The sequence below is a fragment of the Oncorhynchus kisutch genome, linkage group LG9 (assembly GCF_002021735.2).
Source record: "Oncorhynchus kisutch isolate 150728-3 linkage group LG9, Okis_V2, whole genome shotgun sequence".
Classification (NCBI taxonomy): Eukaryota; Metazoa; Chordata; class Actinopteri; order Salmoniformes; family Salmonidae; genus Oncorhynchus; species Oncorhynchus kisutch.
The window spans coordinates 21082255-21103300 of NC_034182.2; the positions used below are offsets into that span (position 1 = coordinate 21082255).

General features: G+C 43.5%; 1 protein-coding gene and 1 long non-coding RNA gene across 3 annotated transcripts; one reads left to right on the forward strand and one right to left on the reverse strand.

Moving 5' to 3' along the window:
• Nucleotides 1-672: 672 nt before the first annotated feature.
• Nucleotides 673-12721, reverse strand: LOC109896868 (mediator of RNA polymerase II transcription subunit 11). Of its 2 annotated transcripts, none has more exons than XM_020491286.2 (3): nucleotides 12428-12709; nucleotides 10469-10599; nucleotides 673-4263 (listed from the first exon to the last, which is right to left on the reverse strand). In XM_020491286.2, the coding sequence occupies exons 1-3, from the start codon at nucleotides 12495-12497 to the stop codon at nucleotides 4120-4122; spliced, it is 345 nt and encodes a 114-aa protein (XP_020346875.1). In that variant the 5' UTR covers nucleotides 12498-12709; the 3' UTR covers nucleotides 673-4119. The 2 variants fall into 2 exon arrangements, with proteins under 2 accessions (XP_020346875.1, XP_031687962.1); XM_031832102.1 differs by having other exon boundaries at nucleotides 4159-4263; nucleotides 10395-10599; nucleotides 12428-12721.
• Nucleotides 12722-12740: 19 nt separating this feature from the next.
• Nucleotides 12741-18261, forward strand: LOC109896867 (uncharacterized). The gene is made up of 6 exons (XR_004211019.1): nucleotides 12741-12918; nucleotides 13051-13221; nucleotides 15175-15319; nucleotides 15422-15490; nucleotides 15620-15656; nucleotides 17525-18261. It is a non-coding gene; the product is annotated as an uncharacterized LOC109896867 (long non-coding RNA).
• The last annotated feature ends 2785 nt before the right edge of the window (nucleotides 18262-21046 follow it).

Here is a 21046-nt window from a genome sequence, read left to right on the forward strand (position 1 = left end):
TACGTTATTATCAGTGGTGGAGTGGAGGGTAAACGCACCTAAACGCCATTTACGCAGATTTTTTTTTCTCTTCCACCTTTTTGCGGGAAAATGCATTGAAAGTATAGGGAGCATTTACTTTACTCACCGCGAACGGTGACCAGCGTTTACCCACCTATTTATTTGACCACAACATGACGGGTTACTGTGCTACATGATCATTGCAGCTTTTCACTTATCCTTAACACACGCTCATTACCCAATTTGTAATAACTCAATACCCAACACTCTATCCATTATGGCAAGTGTAGAACGATTGCATATCTTCACAGTTGAGGGAGGGGGTGTGTAAAAGTGTAGTGCACTCACAGCGAGGAAGGGTTGTGAGTGTAGTGCACTAAGAGTACAGTGAGTGTTTTTAAGCGCAGTGCACTTACACGGAGGGTGCGAGTGTGGTGCACTCATCGTGAAGATTCGCGGAATCGTATGTGCAGACATTGTGGCCTTTTCTGTTAGGGACTACATAGGAGACTTCCAGCATCAAAACCTACACACACACACACACACCCGACATGCATTGATTGCCATGAACACGATAAATAACTATTATTTTACATTTATGATTTGCCAAAAGTTTATTATTTGACAAAGGTCAAATGGCATGTCCTGGTTGCAGTTTGATTGAACCCCACCATCGATAAGATTAGGGCTCATGCCTAGGATGTACTGAGCTAGGATCAGCCCCCGGTCCCATCCATGTAGTGTTATTCGTTATGATCAACCTGGCTAAAACTGATTCAAAATCAGCAAAGGAAATGTGTGTTCAATGGCACACCTGGTGTGCGATAAGCAGTACTGCAGTCTTCTGCAGGTCTCTCGAATATACTGTCGATTCTGGAGAGAAAGTTTGATGCAGGTTGAAATTTTCCCCTAATCACTGATACACGGTCAGATTGTTTTAATCAGTGTAATGGTAAAGGTTAGGATTGATGGTAGAGTTATTTGATCCTAGATCTGTGGTTAAAGTGCATCTTCTACCTCAAATCTGCTAAATTTATCATTGTCCAATCTCTCAAACTTACCAGCATCCAACATTGGCCTCAATCATCAGAATCACCAATGTTGGGAGGAGTGGAAAGGGCGATGGGAGGAAAGAGGGGAAAAGCCAGGCACGGGGGATGGGAGGTAGGGAAAATAATGTCGGGAAAATAATTATATTTTTATTGTTGTAATAATCGCCAGAGATATGTGTACTTAAATGTTGCCATTATTTTTTATTTTAAAGACATTTTATTTTTCATTATTAAAAAGTCATAAGTGATATAAACTAACCTTATGCTAATTCCCTGCTGTATTCTCTCAACTGCTGTAAATATTATTACTGTAAATGCAACTCAACAGCCAATAAGAGTTCACTATAGAACACTGCAGTCCAATAAGAGCACAGTTTATAGGATAGTCAGACTCCCCAATCCAGGTTCTCCAGGACCTCTTAGTATGTTGGTCTTAGTTCCGAACCGGTTTCACAGTTAAAATTGTGTAAACTGAACTTTAAAAATTCTACATCAAATGAATGTTGGTTTCACAAGTCCACGTTAAGGTCAATAAATATGTTTTGTATAGGAAACCGGTATAACCAGGGGCCCCTCTGGAACAGGATATGGAGAGATACAGTGAATCCCAAACCACCCTCTCGCCCCTCTCAACTCGCTCTGAGGGCCCTCTGTTGTCGCGTGTTGCTGACGAAACTCCGAGGGTGACAATGGAATAAGCAATAACCCCATCAACGTTGGGACACACTGAAATGAATAAAACAAGCATGAAATTCAAGTGAACAAATCCCCTCTGCAGTTTTACAATATATAAACCTCAGTAACAGTTTAATTTGGGAGGTATTTAATCTTTTACATGTGTCAAGTCTTGAAATCAGACAAAAACACAACAAATGCATGTGACATATAATTAGGCACACCTCTACATTATTTTGTATGAAATTGCGCAAAGTCCAAACATATTGTAGTGCATGTTGGGATTGCACTTCACTCTGAAGCCTGCAGCCTTGTTATCTGAGAGTCTAAATATCCCTTTACACCCTTGGATCATTTTCACTCCCTCAGCTTTGGGACACTTGTGCAAATGGTGGAGGAAAGCGTGAACGCGCAAATGGAGGCGCGAGGGGGTGATTTGAGATTCAGCCATAGGCTACTGCTGTAGTATCTAGATTGTAGACACCCGATAGGATAGTACAGAGAAGTACATTGCAGTCAATTACGTGTGTCTATCATGGTGTGTAGGTGCAGAACAAAGGTAGATGAGGAGGATTGATTGATTGCAACTTGGCTCACTTATCAGATTGGAAATCACTGTGTTTGATCAGGTTATAGATTTATATAATGTATAAACATAAAAGATAAAGTATCCACCTTGTGTACAGTTTCAGAAGGATAAGCTTCAACGACAGCAAACCAAGAGTTACAAATTACTAAGCCAGCAAATGCAATGTAACAACAATGACCACCTCTTCTTATAAGATGTATTTTAATATCCGGGTAGAGGTGTGTTTAAATGGATTAGATTGTAACTGTAGCCATTTTGGTTCAATGACAAGAATGTGTTTTTTTTCATAACGTGCTGCCTAATTCAACAACTGTTCATGGTTAACAAGAGTTATTGGTCACGTTAAACAAAACATTTTGTACATTGGTTGGTTTTTACACATTTGAACGAACCCAGATGGTTGAGGTTGTAACAATTATAGAAATATAATTACTAGAAAGGAAATCTGCATTCAAGTTAATGTTTTGCTTTTGTGTAAATATATTTCCAGGGGTGTGATGTCAGTCACAACACATTGGTTTTGAAGTTTCACATGAAGGTTATAAAGGTTCATAAGAAGGTTACGAAGCTCATACTCTGTTCATGTAATGAATGGATCAACGCATGGCATGGTATTCTAACAATGCACTGCAACAATATGGAAAATGTTGTGATATTTGTGATTAGAACTTTTAGAACCTCCAGAAACTCTTAGGGACCATGTAAACGTTACAATGAGCTTTTTGGTAACTCTGTACTTTAAGTGGCATCTTACGAAGCGTTATAAGGCCTTATGAACATTCACAGCACCGTAGAGGCCATAGAGGTTTATTAAACTGTGTAATTAAGCAGTAAGGCCGTTATATTGATAATATATCACAGCTAAGGCTAGGGGCCTCTTGTTTTGTTACTATATTATATTTACATGTGCTAAGAATGTTTAATAAGGCATAAGACTTCATAAGGAACCACTTCAGGTAGAAGTGTTACCAGCTTTTTTTTTTTTTGTAAATCTGAATGGCGATTGTCCTCATGTCTATAAACCAGTGAAGTGTAGAAAAACTTAAAGTCGAAGTTCAGTATTTTACAACCATGGATTACAGTTTTTCCTGGCCCATAGACTACTTTCAGGGTGAGGAACCATCTAAAATATTCAGTAAAATACTTAACTTCCCCTTTTTAAAAACAAATATTTTATTTTTGTTCCCTTCAATCTTAGTTGAGGTATCTATCCATGGAAACGCACGCAATCATGTCAATTTGTAGGCTTGTGTATTGAGTCAGACATTTTATTTTAAGGACAATTTAAGCTACCACAAAAATGTAGATTCATAGAGAACTATACTTAAATGCTACCTGATACTTTATCTGTGAATTAATTAAATTAAGACAAAGTATATTGTTATCAAGGAAACCAAGATGCTGTATAAGCAATGTTATTTTACTCAATAAAATGGAACAAAATGACAATGAAAAAAATGTAAGATTCTAAAAAAAATTAAGAATATATGTCGCTTCTTTATTTTGTACTGCATTTTAGAAAATGTCAAATAAAAAACTTAACATACAAAAATGGTCTATTTGTAAGTGCGTGAACGTTCTGTGTATGCATGACACAAGCAGGATAATGGAATGAAACACAAACTTTATTACAGAACATTGCCAGATACATGACTGATATCATACAAAAACAAAACAAAAATGAAGTATTTCAGTCCCCACCTCTCTTCGGCAGGTGGTCCTAAAACACCATGGTGACAGCGAGCGAAGGAAACATCCCCCTACTGCGCTCTGCCAGAGTGCCGACCGACCGTGTGTGTTCTCTCAGGGTTGTGGATCCAGCATGACTTCGCAGGTGCGTCCCAGCTCTCCCAGTTTGACCCTGGTGTATTCTGCTCGGTTCAAGGCCATTTGACAGTCTTTCCTGGCCGAGTACGTGGAGCCCTCGTGGGGCTGGCCTGTGGCAACCTGCAGGGGACGGAGAGAGAAGGCAGTGTGGTGAAAGGGAGAAATGTTAGTGCTGGCACAAGGCTACACTACTAGGTGAATGTGAAACAAGCATAACTTTGATGTAGAAAGAAAAGGTCAACTACATGAGAGCTACGTATATCAACACTACCAAGTTACATGTACAGTACCAGTCAAAAGTTTGGACACCAACTCATTCACGGGTTTTTCTTATTTTTTTTTTACCATTTTCTACATTGTAGAATAATAGATTTCAGATAGACATCAGATTTCCACCGGTCGAATGTCCATTGCTCGTGTTTCTTGGCCCAAGCAAGTCTCTTCTTCTCATTGGTGTCCTTTAGTAGTGGTTTCTTTGCAGCAATTCGACCACAAAGGCCTGATTTCACGCAGTCTCCTCTGAACTGTTGTGTCTTTTACTTGAACTCTGTGAAGCATTTATTTGGGTGGCAATCTGACGTGTAGGTAACTCTGGGGTAACTCTGGGTCTTCCTTTCCTGTGGCAGTCCTCATGAGAGCCTGTTTTGTCATAGCGCTTGATGGTTTTGGCGATTGCACTTGAAGGAACTTTCAAAGTTCTTGAAATGTTCCGGATTGACTGACCTTCATGTCTTATTTTTTAATTTTAAATTTTATTTATTTAACCAGGTAGGCTAGTTGAGAACAAGTTCTCATTTGCAACTGCGACCTGGCCAAGATAAAGCATAGCAGTGTGAGCAGACAACAAAGAGTTACACATGGAGTAAACAATTAACAAGTCAATAACACAGTAGAAAACAAAGGGGGAGTCTATATACAATGTGTGCAAAAGGCATGAGGAGGTAGGCAAATAATTACAATTTTGCAGATTAACACTGGAGTGATGAAAGATCAGATGGTCATGTACAGGTAGAGATATTGGTGTGCAAAAGAGCAGAAAAGTAAATAAATAAAAACAGTATGGGGATGAGGTAGGTGAAAAAGGGTGGGCTATTTACCAATAGACTATGTACAGCTGCAGCGATCGGTTAGCTGCTCAGATAGCTGATGTTTGAAGTTGGTGAGGGAGATAAGAGTCTCCAACTTCAGCGATTTTTGCAATTCGTTCCAGTCACAGGCAGCAGAGTACTGGAACGAAAGGCGGCCAAATGAGGTGTTGGCTTTAGGGATGATCAGTGAGATACACCTGCTGGAGCGCGTGCTACGGATGGGTGTTGCCATCGTGACCAGTGAGCTGAGATAAGGCAGAGCTTTACCTAGCATGGACTTGTAGATGACCTGGAGCCAGTGGGTCTGGCGACGAATATGTAGCGAGGGCCAGCCGACTAGAGCATACAAGTCGCAGTGGTGGGTGGTATAAGGTGCTTTAGTGACAAAACGGATGGCACTGTGATAGACTGCATTCAGTTTGCTGAGTAGAGTGTTGGAAGCCATTTTGTAGATGACATCGCCGAAGTCGAGGATCGGTAGGATAGTCAGTTTTACTAGGGTAAGCTTGGCGGCGTGAGTGAAGGAGGCTTTGTTGCGGAATAGAAAGCCGACTCTTGATTTGATTTTCGATTGGAGATGTTTGATATGAGTCTGGAAGGAGAGTTTGCAGTCTAGCCAGATACCTAGGTACTTATAGATGTCCACATATTCTAGGTCGGAACCATCCAGGGTGGTGATGCTAGTCGGGCATGCGGGTGCAGGCAGCGACCGGTTGAAAAGCATGCATTTGGTTTTACTAGCGTTTAAGAGCAGTTGGAGGCCACGGAAGGAGTGTTGTATGGCATTGAAGCTTGTTTGGAGGTTAGATAGCACAGTGTCCAAAGACGGGCCGAAAGTATATAGAATGGTGTCGTCTGCGTAGAGGTGGATCAGGGAATCGCCCGCAGCAAGAGCAACATCATTGATATACACAGAGAAAAGAGTCGGCCCGAGATTTGAACCCTGTGGCACCCCCATAGAGACTGCCAGAGGACCAGACAGCATGCCCTCCGATTTGACACTCCGATTTGCAAAGTAATTGGTGAACCAGGCAAGGCAGTCATTCGAAAAACCGAGGCTCCTGAGTCTGCCGATAAGAATATGGTGATTGACAGAGTCGAAAGCCTTGGCAAGGTTGATGAAGACGGCTGCACAGTACTGTCTTTTATCGATGGCGGTTATGATATCGTTGAGTACCTTGAGTGTGGCTGAGGTGCACCCATGACCGGCTCGGAAACCAGATTGCACAGCGGAGAAGGTACGGTGGGATTCGAGATGGTCAGTGACCTGTTTGTTGACTTGGCTTTCGAAGACCTTAGATAGGCAGGGCAGGATGGATATAGGTCTGTAACAGTTTGGGTCCAGGGTGTCTCCCCCTTTGAAGAGGGGGATGACTGCGGCAGCTTTCCAATCCTTGGGGATCTCAGACGATATGAAAGAGAGGTTGAACAGGCTGGTAATAGGGGTTGCGACAATGGTGGCAGATAGTTTCAGAAATAGAGGGTCCAGATTGTCAAGCCCAGCTGATTTGTACGGGTCCAGGTTTTGCAGCTCTTTCAGAACATCTGCTATCTGGATTTGGGTAAAGGAGAACCTGGAGAGGCTTGGGCGAGGAGCTGCGGGGGGGGGCGGAGCTGTTGGCCGAGGTTGAAGTAGCCAGGCGGAAGGCATGGCCAGCCGTTGAGAAATGCTTATTGAAGTTTTCGATAATCATGGATTTATCAGTGGTGACCGTGTTACCTAGCCTCAGTGCAGTGGGCAGCTGGGAGGAGGTGCTCTTGTTCTCCATGGACTTCACAGTGTCCCAGAACTTTTTGGAGTTGGAGCTACAGGATGCAAACTTCTGCCTGAAGAAGCTGGCCTTAGCTTTCCTGACTGACTGCGTGTATTGGTTCCGGACTTGAACAGTTGCATATCACGGGGACTATTCGATGCTATTGCAGTCCGCCACAGGATGTTTTTGTGCTGGTCGAGGGCTGTCAGGTCTGGGGTGAACCAAGGGCTGTATCTGTTCTTAGTTCTGCATTTTTTGAACGGAGCATGCTTATCTAAAATGGTGAGGAAGTTACTTTTAAAGAATGACCAGGCATCCTCAACTGACGGGATGAGGTCAATGTCCTTCCAGGATACCCGGGCCAGGTCGATTAGAAAGGCCTGCTCACAGAAGTGTTTTAGGGAGCGTTTGACAGTGATGAGGGGTGGTCGTTTGACTGCGGCTCCGTAGCGGATACAGGCAATGAGGCAGTGATCGCTGAGATCCTGGTTGAAGACAGCGGAGGTGTATTTGGAGGGCCAGTTGGTCAGGATGACATCTATGAGGGTGCCCTTGTTTACAGAGTTAGGGTTGTACCTGGTGGGTTCCTTGATGATTTGTGTGAGATTGAGTGCATCTAGCTTAGATTGTAGGACTGGCGGGGTGTTAAGCATATCCCAGTTTAGGTCACCTAACAGAACAAACTCTGAAGCTAGATGGGGGGCGATCAATTCACAAATGGTGTCCAGGGCACAGCTGGGAGCTGAGGGGGGTCGGTAGCAGGCGGCAACCGTGAGAGACTTATTTCTGGAGAGAGTAATTTTCAAAATTAGTAGTTCGAACTGTTTGGGTATGGACCTGGAAAGTATGACATTACTTTGCAGGCTATCTCTGCAGTAAACTGCAACTCCTCCCCCTTTGGCAGTTCTATCTTGACGGAAGATGTTATAGTTGGGTATGGAAATCTCTGAATTTTTGGTGGCCTTCCTGAGCCAGGATTCAGACACAGCAAGGACATCAGGGTTAGCAGAGTGTGCTAAAGCAGTGAGTAAAACAAACTTAGGGAGGAGGCTTCTGATGTTGACATGCATGAAACCAAGGCTTTTTCGATCACAGAAGTCAACAAATGAGGGTGCCTGGGGACATGCAGGGCCTGGGTTTACCTCCACATCACCCGCGGAACAGAGAAGGAGTAGTATGAGGGTGCGGCTAAAGGCTATCAAAACTGGTCGCCTAGAGCGTTGGGGACAGAGAATAAGAGGAGCAGGTTTCTGGGCATGGTAGAATATATTCAGGGCATAATGCGCAGACAGGGGTATGGTGGGGTGCGGGTACAGCGGAGGTAAGCCCAGGCACTGGGTGATGATGAGAGAGGTTGTATCTCTGGACATGCTGGTAGTAATGGGTGAGGTCACCGCATGTGTGGGAGGTGGGACAAAGGAGTTATCAGGGGCATGAAGAGTGGAACTAGGGGCTCCATTGTGAACTAAAACAATGATAACTAACCTGAACAACAGTATACAAGGCATATTGACATTTGAGAGAGACATACAGCGAGGCATACAGTAATCACAGGTGTTGAAAAAAAAAGCTAGCTAAAACAGTAGGTGAGACAACAGCTAATCAGCTAGCACAACAACAGCAGGTAAAATGGCGTAGACTAGGCAACGGTGCCAACAGATAAAACAAACAAGCAGAATGGAGTACCGTGATTAATGGACAGTCCAGCGTGCATCAGCTATGTAGCCAAGAGATCAGTGTCCAGGGGGCAGCGGTGGATGGGGCAGGGAAGCTGGACTGGCGAGTGTTATCCAGGTTAAAAAAAACTAACAATGACTAAATAGCTTGTAGCTAGTTAGCTGGTTAGCTTCTGGAGGTTCTTGAGTGTATTCTAAAAATAAAAAAATAATAGCGATTCCGTATCACATTGGGTGAGGCAGGTTTCCGGAAGGTATAAACAAATTAAAAGTCAAAAGAGATAGAAAGTAAATATGGGTCCGGTGAGCGTTTGGGACGCGGCGATTCAGGCGGTTAGCAGGCCTGTGCTAACAAGCTAACAGTTTGTAGGCCCGGGCTAGACAAGGTAGCAGTTAGCGGACCGGAGCTGGACAAGCTAGCAGTTAGCAGGCCGAATTAGCAAGCAGGGAGATAGCGAGGGCTAGAGAGTTAGCCTTTGGGGGACGTCGCGATGGGGTGAGTCTGTTTATTCCTCTTCATGCGATGACATCGATAGACCGGTCGTGGGCCCGGGTATTGTAGCTCAGGAGTATGCTACGGTGGTAGCACAGGTGCGACGGCCGGGCTAGCTTCAAGCTAAGTGGGTGGAAACGCTAGCCAGGAATAATCCGGGGTTGCGGTTTAGCTAGATAGCTAGTTGCTGAAAAATCCAGCTGAAAGATGTTCCGTTTGCGGTGGGAATCCGGGGATGAATCCGGGGATGAAAAATAAATAGGTCCGTTATGCTTTGGTTAGAGTCGCGTTGTACGAACAGGCGAGAGCTTTCCGAACTACAGGTTAGCTGATGACCGGTTAGCTGAAAACCGCTAGCATACCTGCTGGTTAGCAGGCTAGCTTCAGTTGAGGGGTTCCGAAGTAAATATAAATACTTTAGGAAAAATAGCTACATTGGGTGAGTCGGGTTGCAGGAGAGTATTTGGAAGCTTAGGGTTTAGCAAAATGTTTTCAAAGAGATATGCGGAGAAAATATGTAAAAAACGAAAAAGAAACGATATATACAGGGACACGACAGGACAGGACGACTTGCTGCTACGCCATCTTGGTATCAATTGAAGTACCGATTAAAGTAACGATGGACAGTCGTTTCTCTTTGCTTATTTGTTCTGGCCATCATATGGACTTGGTCTTTTACCAAATAGGGCTATCTTCTGTATACCACCTCTACCTTGTCACATCACAACTGATTGGCTCAAACTCATTTAATAATAACAAAAGATATTCCACAAACTAACTTTTAACAAAGCACACCTATTAACTGAAATTCATTCCAGGTGACTACCTAATGTAGCTGGTTGAGAGAATGCCAAGTGTGTGCAAAGCTGTCATCAAGGCAAAGGGTGGTTACTTTGAAGAATCTCAAATTGTTTAACACAAATAAATGTGGATTTGTTTAACACTTTTGGTTGCTACATGTGTTATTTCATAGTTTTGATGTCTTCACTATTATTCTACAATGTGGATAATAGTTAAATAAAGTAAAATCCTGGAATGAGTAGGTGTGTCAACGTTTGACTGGTACTGTATACGTTTCAATTCACGGCATGGCACACTGTGTGTGAGGGCATGCGTGTGTGTGTCTTCTTTCTCCTACCTATGTGAGGTACTGATCCGGGACCTGAACTCGGTCTACTCTGACAGAGCTAGTGAATTGACGGGGCTGACTGTCTGTGCATCTCTGTGTGTCCCCTCTTACCTGTGTGAGCTGAGCTCAGTCTCCACTCTGACGGCCCCAGTAAACGTACAACTGTGTCTGTCTGCGTGCGTTACCTGTGTGAGGTATCTGATTTGTGAGCTGAGCTCAGTCTCCACTCTGTTGACGGATCCAGTAAACTGGCTGAGCTGTCTGTCCAGGAAACTGGCATTGTGCTTGTCTTTGGACAGCTCCAACACAACGTTGCCTAGAGAAGATAAACACAGAAAACAGAATTAGGCCTACAGTTGATTTATTTACTCACAGAAACTGTCATGGCTTGTCTTAAACAACTACAGACATTGAGAAAATAGAGTGACAATGAATGCCCATTCCTTCTAAGAGCTCTTTTCTAGTACTATAAATGTGTGGCTAGGTACAGTTAGCTAGCTATGTAATGGCTAGTCCAGGGTGAAGGCCCAGCGCTAGCAAGCCGCACTAACGCCCTGGATCGGAGCTAATGTACGGTGCATTCGAAAAGTATTCAGACACCTTTCCCTTTTCCACATTTTGTAATGTTCAGCTTTATTCTAAAATGGATTAAATACATTTCTCATCAATCTACACACAATACCCCCATAATTACAAAGGCAAAAACAAGTTTAGACATTTTTGCAAATGTATTAAAAATAAACAAATACCTTATGTACATAAGCATTCAGACCCTTTGTTATGAGACTCGAAATTGAGCTCAGGTGCATGCTGTTTCCATTGATCATCCTTGATGTTTTTACAACTTGGAGTACACCTGTGGTAAAATAAATTGTTGGACATGATTTGGAAAGGCACAGTTGACAGTGCATGCCAAAGCAAAAACCGAGCCATGAGGTTGAAGGAATTGTCCGTAGAGCTCCGAGACAGAATTGTGTCGACACAGATCTGGGTAAGGGTCCCCCAAAAATTATGCAGCATTGAAAGTCCCCAAGAACACAGTGGCCTCCATAATTTTTAAATGGAAGAAGTTTGGAACCACCAAGACTCTTCTTAGAGCTGGCCGCCAAGCCAAACTGGCGGCCAGAGAGTAACCACCCTTTGCCTTGATGACAGCTTTGCAAGAACCCAATGGTCACTCTGACATAGTTCCAGAAGGACACCATCTCTGCAGCACTCCACCAATCAGGCCTTTATGGTAGAGTGGCCAGAAAGAAGCCACTCCTCAGTAAAAGGCACATGACAGCTCGCTTGGAGTTTGCCAAAAGGCACCTAAAGGACTCTCAGACCATGAGAAACAAGATTCTCTGCAAGGATTGAAACCAAGATTGAACTCTTTGGCCTGAATGCCAAGCGTCACGCCTGGAGGAAACCTGGCACCATCCCTACGGTGAAGCATGGTGGAGGCAGCATCATGCTGTGGCAATGTTTTTCAGCGGCAGGGACTGGGAGACTAGTCAGGATCGAGAGAAAGATGAGCAGAGCAAAGTACAGAGAGATCCTTGATGAAAACCTGCCCCAGAGCACTCAGGACCTCAGACTGGGGTGAAGATTCACCTTTCAACAGGACAATGACCCTCAGCACACAGCCAAGACAACGCAGGAGTGGATTCGGGACGAGTCTCTGAATGTCCTTGAGTGGCCCAGCCAGAGCCCGGACTTGAACCCGATCGAACGTTTCTGGAGAGACCTGAAAATAGCTGAGCAGCGACACTCCCCATCCAACCTGACAGAGCTTGAGAGGATCTGCAGAGAATAATGGGAGAAACTGCCCAAATACAGTTGAGTCAAGCTTGTAGTGTCATACCCAAGAAGACTCGAGGCTCTAATAGTTTCCAAAGGTGCTTCAACAGAGTACTGGGTAAAGGGTCTGAATACTTATGTAAATGTGGTATTTCAGTTTATTTATGTTTAATATATTTGCTAAAATTTCTAAAATTTTAGTATCAATTTTAGAATAAGGTTGTAACGTAACAAAATGTGGAAAAAGTCAAGGGGTCTGAATAATTTCGGGAATGCATTGTATATCTATCTAACTAGCTAGGTATGCTTTTGTTATTACAATGTATTTGAACTGTTGTTGTTGCATGCAGAGGTAGACGAACCGGCGCACTGCAGAATCGTTGCAATTTGATTCTCAACCTCTTCCAAAGCTCGCAGTCGGTCATTCGCCATCAGGATCAATTTCACACACTGGGAGTAATAAAAATAGACGATTCTTATCAGAATCGGCTACGTACGGAGCACTATCGTAGAAAATAGGTTATTACTTAAATGCATTCATCCTAAATGTAGCCAAACTCCTGCATAATGCCAAAAACACCACAGAAAGCGAACATCAACAAAACAAAAAGCTTTCCGAGTAAAGGCGCATATAAATGACGTCAACATCTTCGTTGAATAACTACATCCGTCGCATAATTTAGACGTTTTAGTGTGGCGGAGTGGGAAGATGGCTTTAACAGCGGATTGGATGCATGTCCCCTCCAATATGCGGCTAACCGAGGGTCTGGTGTCTGTTCTGAAAGAGCAGCGGACCGAATATTTACCAGCACTTTTAGCGAATTACCGGGAGCACGGCGTGTTCTCGACACAGGTAAAACTGGCTTGCTATACACCATTGTGTCATATCTTGCTACATAGCCAACTCTAATGTCGTTTTGCTTCTAAAGTTTGTATAGCAGTGTTGATGGTCTGGTTGATGTCACTCCTCGCTCTTATCCCTCAGAGTACTGGAGCTGTCGGTGGTCTCGTGGGACTCAGCAACGCCAAACTCGGCAACAGCAAAACCAAGTTCGAGGGGCTGTGTCTTCTCTCAGTGCTGGTCAAAGACAGTTCTAGTGATGTGTTCCAACAACACTGTCTTTCATGGCTATGGCCCCTACAATAGGTCATACAGGTAAGACACAGTGTGAAGCTAAGACACTGTATGAAGACACCTGTAGACCCGTGCTTAACTTTGGCAGGAGCTCAGGAGGAGCACCTGAAATGTTCTACTGCTTGAGCTCCTGTTTCTCTTATAGAATATTAACTCAAAAGTATTGTGGATCTCCTACACCTAAATATAACTGTACCGGCACCTATTTCAGTCCAAGTCAAGCGCTTTTGTAGACTTTCACAATAAGCGCTCACACACACACCGGAGACACATCTGTCCAAAACATTCACTGAGTCAAATCCAAGATACACAAGACTGCGGTGCCAGACGGATTACCAGGACGTGTGCTCCGGGCATGTGCTGACCAACTGGCAGGTGTCTTCACTGACATTTTCAACATGTCCCTGATTGAGTCTGTAATAGCAACATGTTTCAAGCAGACCACCATAGTCCCTGTGCCCAAGAACACAAAAGCAATCTGCCTAAATGACTACAGACCTGTAGCACTCACGTCCGTAGCCATGAAGTGCTTTGAAAGGCTGGTAATTGCTCACATCAACACCATTATCCCAGAAACCCTAGACCCACTCCAATTTGCATAACGCCCCAACAGATCCACAGATGATGCAATCTCTATTGCACTCTACACTGCCCTTTCCCACCTGGACAAAAGGAACACTTATGTGAGAATGCTATTCATTGACTACAGCTCAGCGTTCAACACCATAGTGCCCTCAAAGCTCATCACTAAGCTAAGGATCCTGGGACTAAACACCTCCCTCTGCCACTGGATCCTGGACTTCCTGATGGGCCGCCCCCAGGTGGTGAGGGTAGGTAACAACACATGTGCCACGCTGATCCTCAACACTGGAGATCCCCAGGGGTGTGTGCTCAGTCCCCTCCTGTACTCCCTGTTCACCCACGACGGCATGGCCAGGCACGACACCAACACCATCATTATGTTTGTAGACGACACAACAGCGGTAGGCCTGATCACCGACAACGACGAGGCAGCCTATAGGGAGGAGGTCAGAGACCTGGCCGGGGGGTGCCAGAATAACAACCTATCCCTCAACGTAACCAAGACTAAGGAGATGGTTGTGGACTACAGGAAAAGGAGGACCGAGCACGCACCCCATTCTCATCGACTGGGCTGTAGTGGAGCAGGTTGAGAGCTTCAAGTTCATTGGTGTCCACATCAACAACAAACTAGAATGTTCCAAACACACCAAGACAGTCGTGAAGAGTTCACCTGCCATCCAGGACCTCTACACCAGGCGGTGTCAGAGGAAGGCTCTAAAAATTGTCAGACTGTTTACTCTACTACCGCATGGCAAGCGGTACCGGAGTGCCAAGTCTAGGACAAAAAGGCTTCTTTACACTGCTGCTACTCTCTGTTTATCAAAAATGCATTGTCACTTTAACTATACATTCATGTACATACTAACTCAATTGGGCTGAGCAACCAGTGCTTCCGCACATTGGCTAACCGGGCTATCTACATTGTGTCCCGCCATCCCCTCTTTTACGTTACTACTACTCTCTGTAGTAGTATATATGCCTAGTTACTTTAACCATATCTACATGTACATACTACCTCAATCAGCCTGACTAACCGGTGTCTGTATGTAGCCTCGCTACTTTTATAGCCTCGCTACGGTATATAGCCTGTCTTTTTACTGTTGTTTTATTTCTTTACTTACCTATTGTTCACCTAATACCTTTTTGCACTATTGGATAGAGCCTACACCTGTTGTATTCGGCGCACGTGACAAATAAACTTTGATTTGAAGACGCACACCTGTACAGCACAATGCATAGCCTAGAGAGAGGCACAGATTTTTCTGAATTTGCTTAATCAAATGTGGATAGGGACATCAGAAATAACTGGGTTAAATCTCTTGACATTTCTTATTTTTATTTTTATTTTTTTATCGACTTAAGCTAATTCAAACCCTTTTTTGAGGGGTCCAGTCCCAGGACCCCGTCCGTCCAGCTAGCGGTGGGGGTCCTCCAGGACCTGCTCCAGTATTCCTCCCAGCTACCTGAGCTGGCCAGGGAGGTGGGCCTCAACTCTATCCTGGGGATCCTCACCTCGCTGCTAGGCCTCAAGTCTGAGGTAAGTTAGGGCTGGGGAAATAGCTTGTATACAGTAGTAGTTAACTACGTAAGTATTGAGGAATACTAGAGCATAATTCAGTAATGGTGTGTGTATGTTTAGTGTCACCTAGCTGCCATTGAGGGGATGACTGCATGTATGACCTATCCCTGAGCCTGTGGCTCCCTGAGGGTGAGCATTACAACACACTCATAAACTACATTACAAATAGGATGCTCTTTTAGTACATCATATTGGGGAGACACTGTGTTGTTGTTATTGATGTTGTTTTATCTCTGTCTGACAATTTGTCTTCAACAGGACAAACTGGGACAGTGCCAACCCAAAAGTACAAGAGGTTTGTCTTCAGTTTATTTGTGACTCACCACCTGGATTCGGTCCTATGTAGTGAAATTGTATTTTTTACATTGGATAAAAGTAGAGACTCCGATCTAGAAAATGGCATATCATACACTGCAGTTGAGGAACAATGGGAAAGTAATTGTGCTTTTGAAAGTTGATAAACTTTCAAACCTCACTTTGGAGAAAATAGCCTGTGAATGTTTTGGTACACCTGCTGGAGAGCTCTTCTTTGTCTACACCCATTCAGCATTGTTCACACCCTCTTAAACCTTAGTCCCACCAAACTCTTTAAGGATTCACAGTGTAGTAAACAACCAAAGGTTTCAAGACTAAATGTGGTGAAAGTAAGTAGCAAAAAATAGTAGCAAAAATTCACTTTAGGATATACGCCAAGGACTAGATAATCTGATTTTGGTGCAGGTCATGTTCTTCACATTACCCGTCTGGTAAATGCACACTATATCAAATAATCTTAAGATTATTCATCACATGCACTGGGTACAGAAGGTGCAAACAGTACAGTGAAATGGTTACTGGCATAGTGGAGTCTTTGGTTTAGTCATGTACAGTTGAAGACTGAAGTTTACATACACTTAGGTTGGAGTCATTAACTTGTTTTTCAACCACTCCACAAATTTCTTGTTCACAAACTATAGTTTTGTCAAGTCGGTTAGGACATCTACTTTGTGCATGACACAAGTCATTTTTCCAACAATTGTTTACAGATTATTTCACTTATAACTCACTGTATCACAATTCCAGTGGGTCAGAAGTTTACATACACTAAGTTGACTGTGCCTTTAAACAGCTTGGAAAATTCCAGAAGTTAAAGCTTGGTCGCAAATGGGTCTTCCAAATGGACAATGACCCCAAGCATACTTCCAAAGGTTGAGGCAAAATGGCTTAAGGACAACAAAGTCAAGGTATTGGAGTGGCCATCACAAAGCCCTGACCTCAATCCTGTAGAAAATGTGTGGGCAGAGCTTAAAAAGCCTGTTTAAAAACAACTGAGTTTAAATGTATTTGGCTAAGGTGTATGTAAACTTCCGACTTCAATTGTACATGGATGAATGCTTCTTCCTCTCTGTCATGGATGCCATGGTTGCCCTTAGTTTGAAGATGTAATTTAATCCTCTGCTTCCACCGGACATTCCACTGATTTGAAAATTGGGTCAACTTCCGTGACAACGACACTGTTTCTTCCCCACCATTGTCATCAGAAGACTACAATGTCTAGTTCAATGAAAAAGGTTTTCACCGAAATCAAGGATATCCTCATTGTCTGGTTAGAGTCAAAGAGAGTCAGCATGGCACTCATCCTTCAGAAAGTAGTCCATCATACTGCTGAGCTTTGTCGATAGCGCTATTAACTTCAATGTTGAGAGCAGTAGCAGAAAATGTTTCAGTTCTTCATTATATATTCATGTTATAATAATATCTCATGTTATAGACAGAAGCACGCTACATGGCAGATCAATCCAATCTCCTCTCCTGGGCAGGTCAAGCCCAACCATTATCTCAGCCAATCATTTCCAGCGGAATGGTTCCTGCATTTTTTTCGTGGCTACACCAACTAGGCTCGTAATTTTAAATGTTTATTCGTATTTACAGATGGTATACAAGTTTGTTATTAAGGCACATGAAAGTTAACATGTTCTAGAAAACATTTCTGCAAAAACAACGTTCAAATGCCTTTCCTGTGAAGTAGTGACATGCGACCTACACCTAGTTTCTTGGAAAGGGTCACATTTTCTTCCATGTTAAATCTCTATTTGTATGCTTTATTTATATAACCTCATGTTTGTCAACTCCTTCACTTTTTTCCTCCACCTCTATCTTCTCCATCTGTCTCTCCATCTCCAGGTAGCATGTGAGTGTTATGGTCATCTGACCTGTTTGGGCAGAGTGGTGGAGAAAGGGGGGGGCGGGCACAGAGCCGAGGGATGGACCAATCAGCTTCACTGCCTGCTGGCCTCGGCCAATGGCATACTGGCACAACTCTACCAGGGCTCTGAATCAGGTAGAGAATGCTTTTTCTTTCATGAAGTGTTTCAGAGTATGAGCGCTGATCTAGGCTCAGTATAGCCTTATAGATCGTAATGAATAAGATTACATGGTCAGGGGAGACCTGATCCTAGATCAGCACTCCTACTCTCAGATGCTTTCATGAATGATAAAAACATGAAAATTGTCTTCAGGGTTTTACAACCAGAATGATGCTTATCTGCTAGGGAGGTAATGATTCACCGGTTCAAATGTTTAAGATACGAGTGCACCGGTCCACGGGAGCCCAAACCAATGCAAATGTAGCATGAAGCGGTCTGAAAATCGATTCAAACGTAACGATTCACTGATGTCTTACTCATGTAATTTTATTTCCCCCATTCGAAAATACCTCTTATCTTTTGAGACTGAATAGTAGCCTATCTAACTAAGCACGTAAATGTGTGTGACAGTCATTGATCTCCAAGCCAGATGTTAACTGTGTGTGCGCACAGAGCGCAGCTGCTCATGCCAACAAGAGCTAGGCATAACCCCTGATTAGGGATGCCAATATTTTCCTTGCCAAAACAAAGATACTGATATAAAAAAAAATTGCTGCCTTTTTAAGCATAGTTGAAACACACACACTGACCAAAAAGTTATTTTGTTGGCATTTACATATGTCCCCATTACCAGTAAAACATAATCAAAGCCTATTTCTTTCACTTACTTGTTGTGCTGTTTTCTTGTTCATTTGTTCAATCAATCACATTTATTTATAAAGCCGGAACCTAGGAAGAAACCTAGAGAGGAACCAGGCTATGAGGGGTGGCCAGTCCTCTTCTGGCTGTGCCGGGTGGAGATTATAACAGAACATGGCCAAGATGTTCAAATGTTCATAGATTACCAACAGGGTCAAATAATAATAATAATCAGTGGTTGTAGAGGGTGCAACAGGTCAGCACCCCAGGAGTGAATGTCAGTTGGCTTTTCATAGTATTATATTATATTATAGTATTTTCATTCAGAGTATCTCTACCGCTCCTCTGCTGTCTCTAGAGAGTTGAAAACAGCAGGTCTGGGACAAGGTAGCATGTCCGGTGAACAGGTCAGGGTTCGATAACCACAGACAGAACAGTTGAAACTGGAGCAGCAGCATGACCAGGTGGACTGGAGACAGCAAGGAGTCATCAGGCCAGGTAGTCCTGAGGCATGGTCCTAGGGCTCAGGTCCTCCGAGAGAAAGGGAGAGAATTAGAGAGAGCATACATACAGTTGAAGTCGGAAGTTTACATACACCATAGCCAAATACATTTATACTCAGTTTCACAATTCCTGACATTTAATCAAAGTAAAAATTCCCTGTCTTAGGTCAGTTAGGATCACCACTTTATTTTAAGAGTGTGAAATGTCAGAAAAATAGTAGAGAATGATTTATTTCAGTTTTTATTTCTTTCATCACATTCCCAGTGGGTCAGAGGTTTACATACACTCAATTAGTATTTTTTAGCATTGCCTCTAAATAGTTTAAATTGGGTCAAATGTTTCAGGTAGCATTCCACAAGCTTCCCACAATAAGTTGGGTGAATTTTGGCCCATTCCGCCTGACAGAGCTGGTGTAACTGAGTCCGGATATACAGTGGGGAGAACAAGTATTTGATAACCTGCAAAATCGGCAGTGTTTCCTACTTACAAAGCATGTAGAGCTCTGTAAATTTTTATCATAGGTACACTTCAACTGTGAGAGACGGAATCTAAAACAAAAATCCCGAAAATCACATTATGATTTTTAAGTAATTAATTTTCATTTTATTGCATGACACAAGTATTTGATACATCAGAAAAGCAGAACCTAGTATTTGGTACAGAAACCTTTGTTTGCAATTACAGAGATCATACAATTCCTGTAGTTCTTGACCAGTTAGTTTAGTTTGTACACACTGCAGCAGGGATTTTGGTCCACTCCTCCATACATACCTTCTCCAGATCCTTCAGGTTTCGGGGCTGTTGCTGGGCAATATGGACTTTCAGCTCCCTCCAAAGATTTTCTATTGGGTTCAGGTCTGGAGACTGGCTAGGCCACTCCGGGACCTTGAGATGCTTCTTACGGAGCCACTCCTTAGTTGCCCTGGCTGTGTGTTTCGGGTCATTGTCATGCTGGAAGACCCAGCCACGACCCATCTTCAATGCTCTTACTGAGGGAAGGAGGTTGTTGGCCAAGATCTCGCAATACATGGCCCCATCCATCCTCCCCTCAATACGGTGCAGTCGTCCTGTCCCCTTTGCAGAAAAGCATCCCCAAAGCATGATGTTTCCACCTCCATGCTTCACGGTTGGGATGGTGTTCTTGGTTGTACTCATCCTTCTTCTTCCTCCAAACACGGCAAGTGGAGTTTAGACCAAAAAGCTCTATTTTTGTCTCATTAGACCACATGACCTTCTCCCATTCCTCCTCTGGATCATCCAGATGGTCGTTGGCAAACTTCAGACGGGCCTGGACATGCGCTGGCTTGAGCAGGGGGACCTTGCGTACGCTGCAGGATTTTAATCCATGGCGGCGTAGTGTGTTACTAATGGTTTTCTTTGAGACTGTGGTCCCAGCTCTCTTCAGGTCATTGACCAGGTCCTGCCGTGTAGTTCTGGGCCGATCCCTCACCTTCCTCATGATCATTGATGCCCCACGAGGTGAGATCTTGCATGGAGCCCCAGACAGAGGATGATTGATTGTCATCTTGAACTTCTTCCATTTTCTAATAATTGCGCCAACAGTTGTTGCCTTCTCAACAAGCTGCTTGCCTATTGTCCTGTAGCCCATCCCAGACTTGTGCAGGTCTACAATTTTATCCCTGATGTCCTTACACAGCTCTCTGGTCTTGGCCATTGTGGAGAGGTTGGAGTCTGAGTGTGTGGACAGGTGTCTTTTATACAGGTAACGAGTTCAAACAGGTGCGGTTAATACAGGAAATGAGTGGAGAACAGGAGGGCTTCTTAAATAAAAACTAACAGGTCTGTGAGAGCTGGAATTCTTACTGGTTGGTAGGTGATCAAATACTTATGTCATGCAATAAAATGCAAATTAATTACTTAAAAATCATACAATGTGATTTTCTGTATTTTTGTGTGATAAATGATAAATGATAAAAATTACAGACCTCTACATGCTTTGTAAGTAGGAAACACTGCCGATTTAGCAGGTTATCAAATACTTGTTCTCCCCACTGTTGGCCTCCTTGCTCGCACATGATTTTTCAGTTCTGACCACAAATTTCTATAGGAATGAGGTCAGGGCTTTGTTGTCCTTAAGCCATTTTGCCACAACTTTGGAAGTATGGTTGGGGTCATTGCCCATTTGGAAGACCCATTTGCGACCAAGCTTTTACTTCCTGACTGATGTCTTGAGATG

Coding starts and splice junctions, on each gene's coding strand:
- LOC109896868 (XM_020491286.2), bottom strand. CDS start 12,497: ATGGCGAATGACCGACTGCGAGCTTTGGAAGAGGTTGAGAATCAAATT. Junction 10,600..12,427: donor AACGATTCTGCAGTGCGCCG/GTTCGTCTACCT, acceptor TATCTTCTCTAG/GCAACGTTGTGTTGGAGCTG. Junction 4,264..10,468: donor AAATCAGATACCTCACACAG/GTAACGCACGCA, acceptor CGTCCCCTGCAG/GTTGCCACAGGCCAGCCCCA.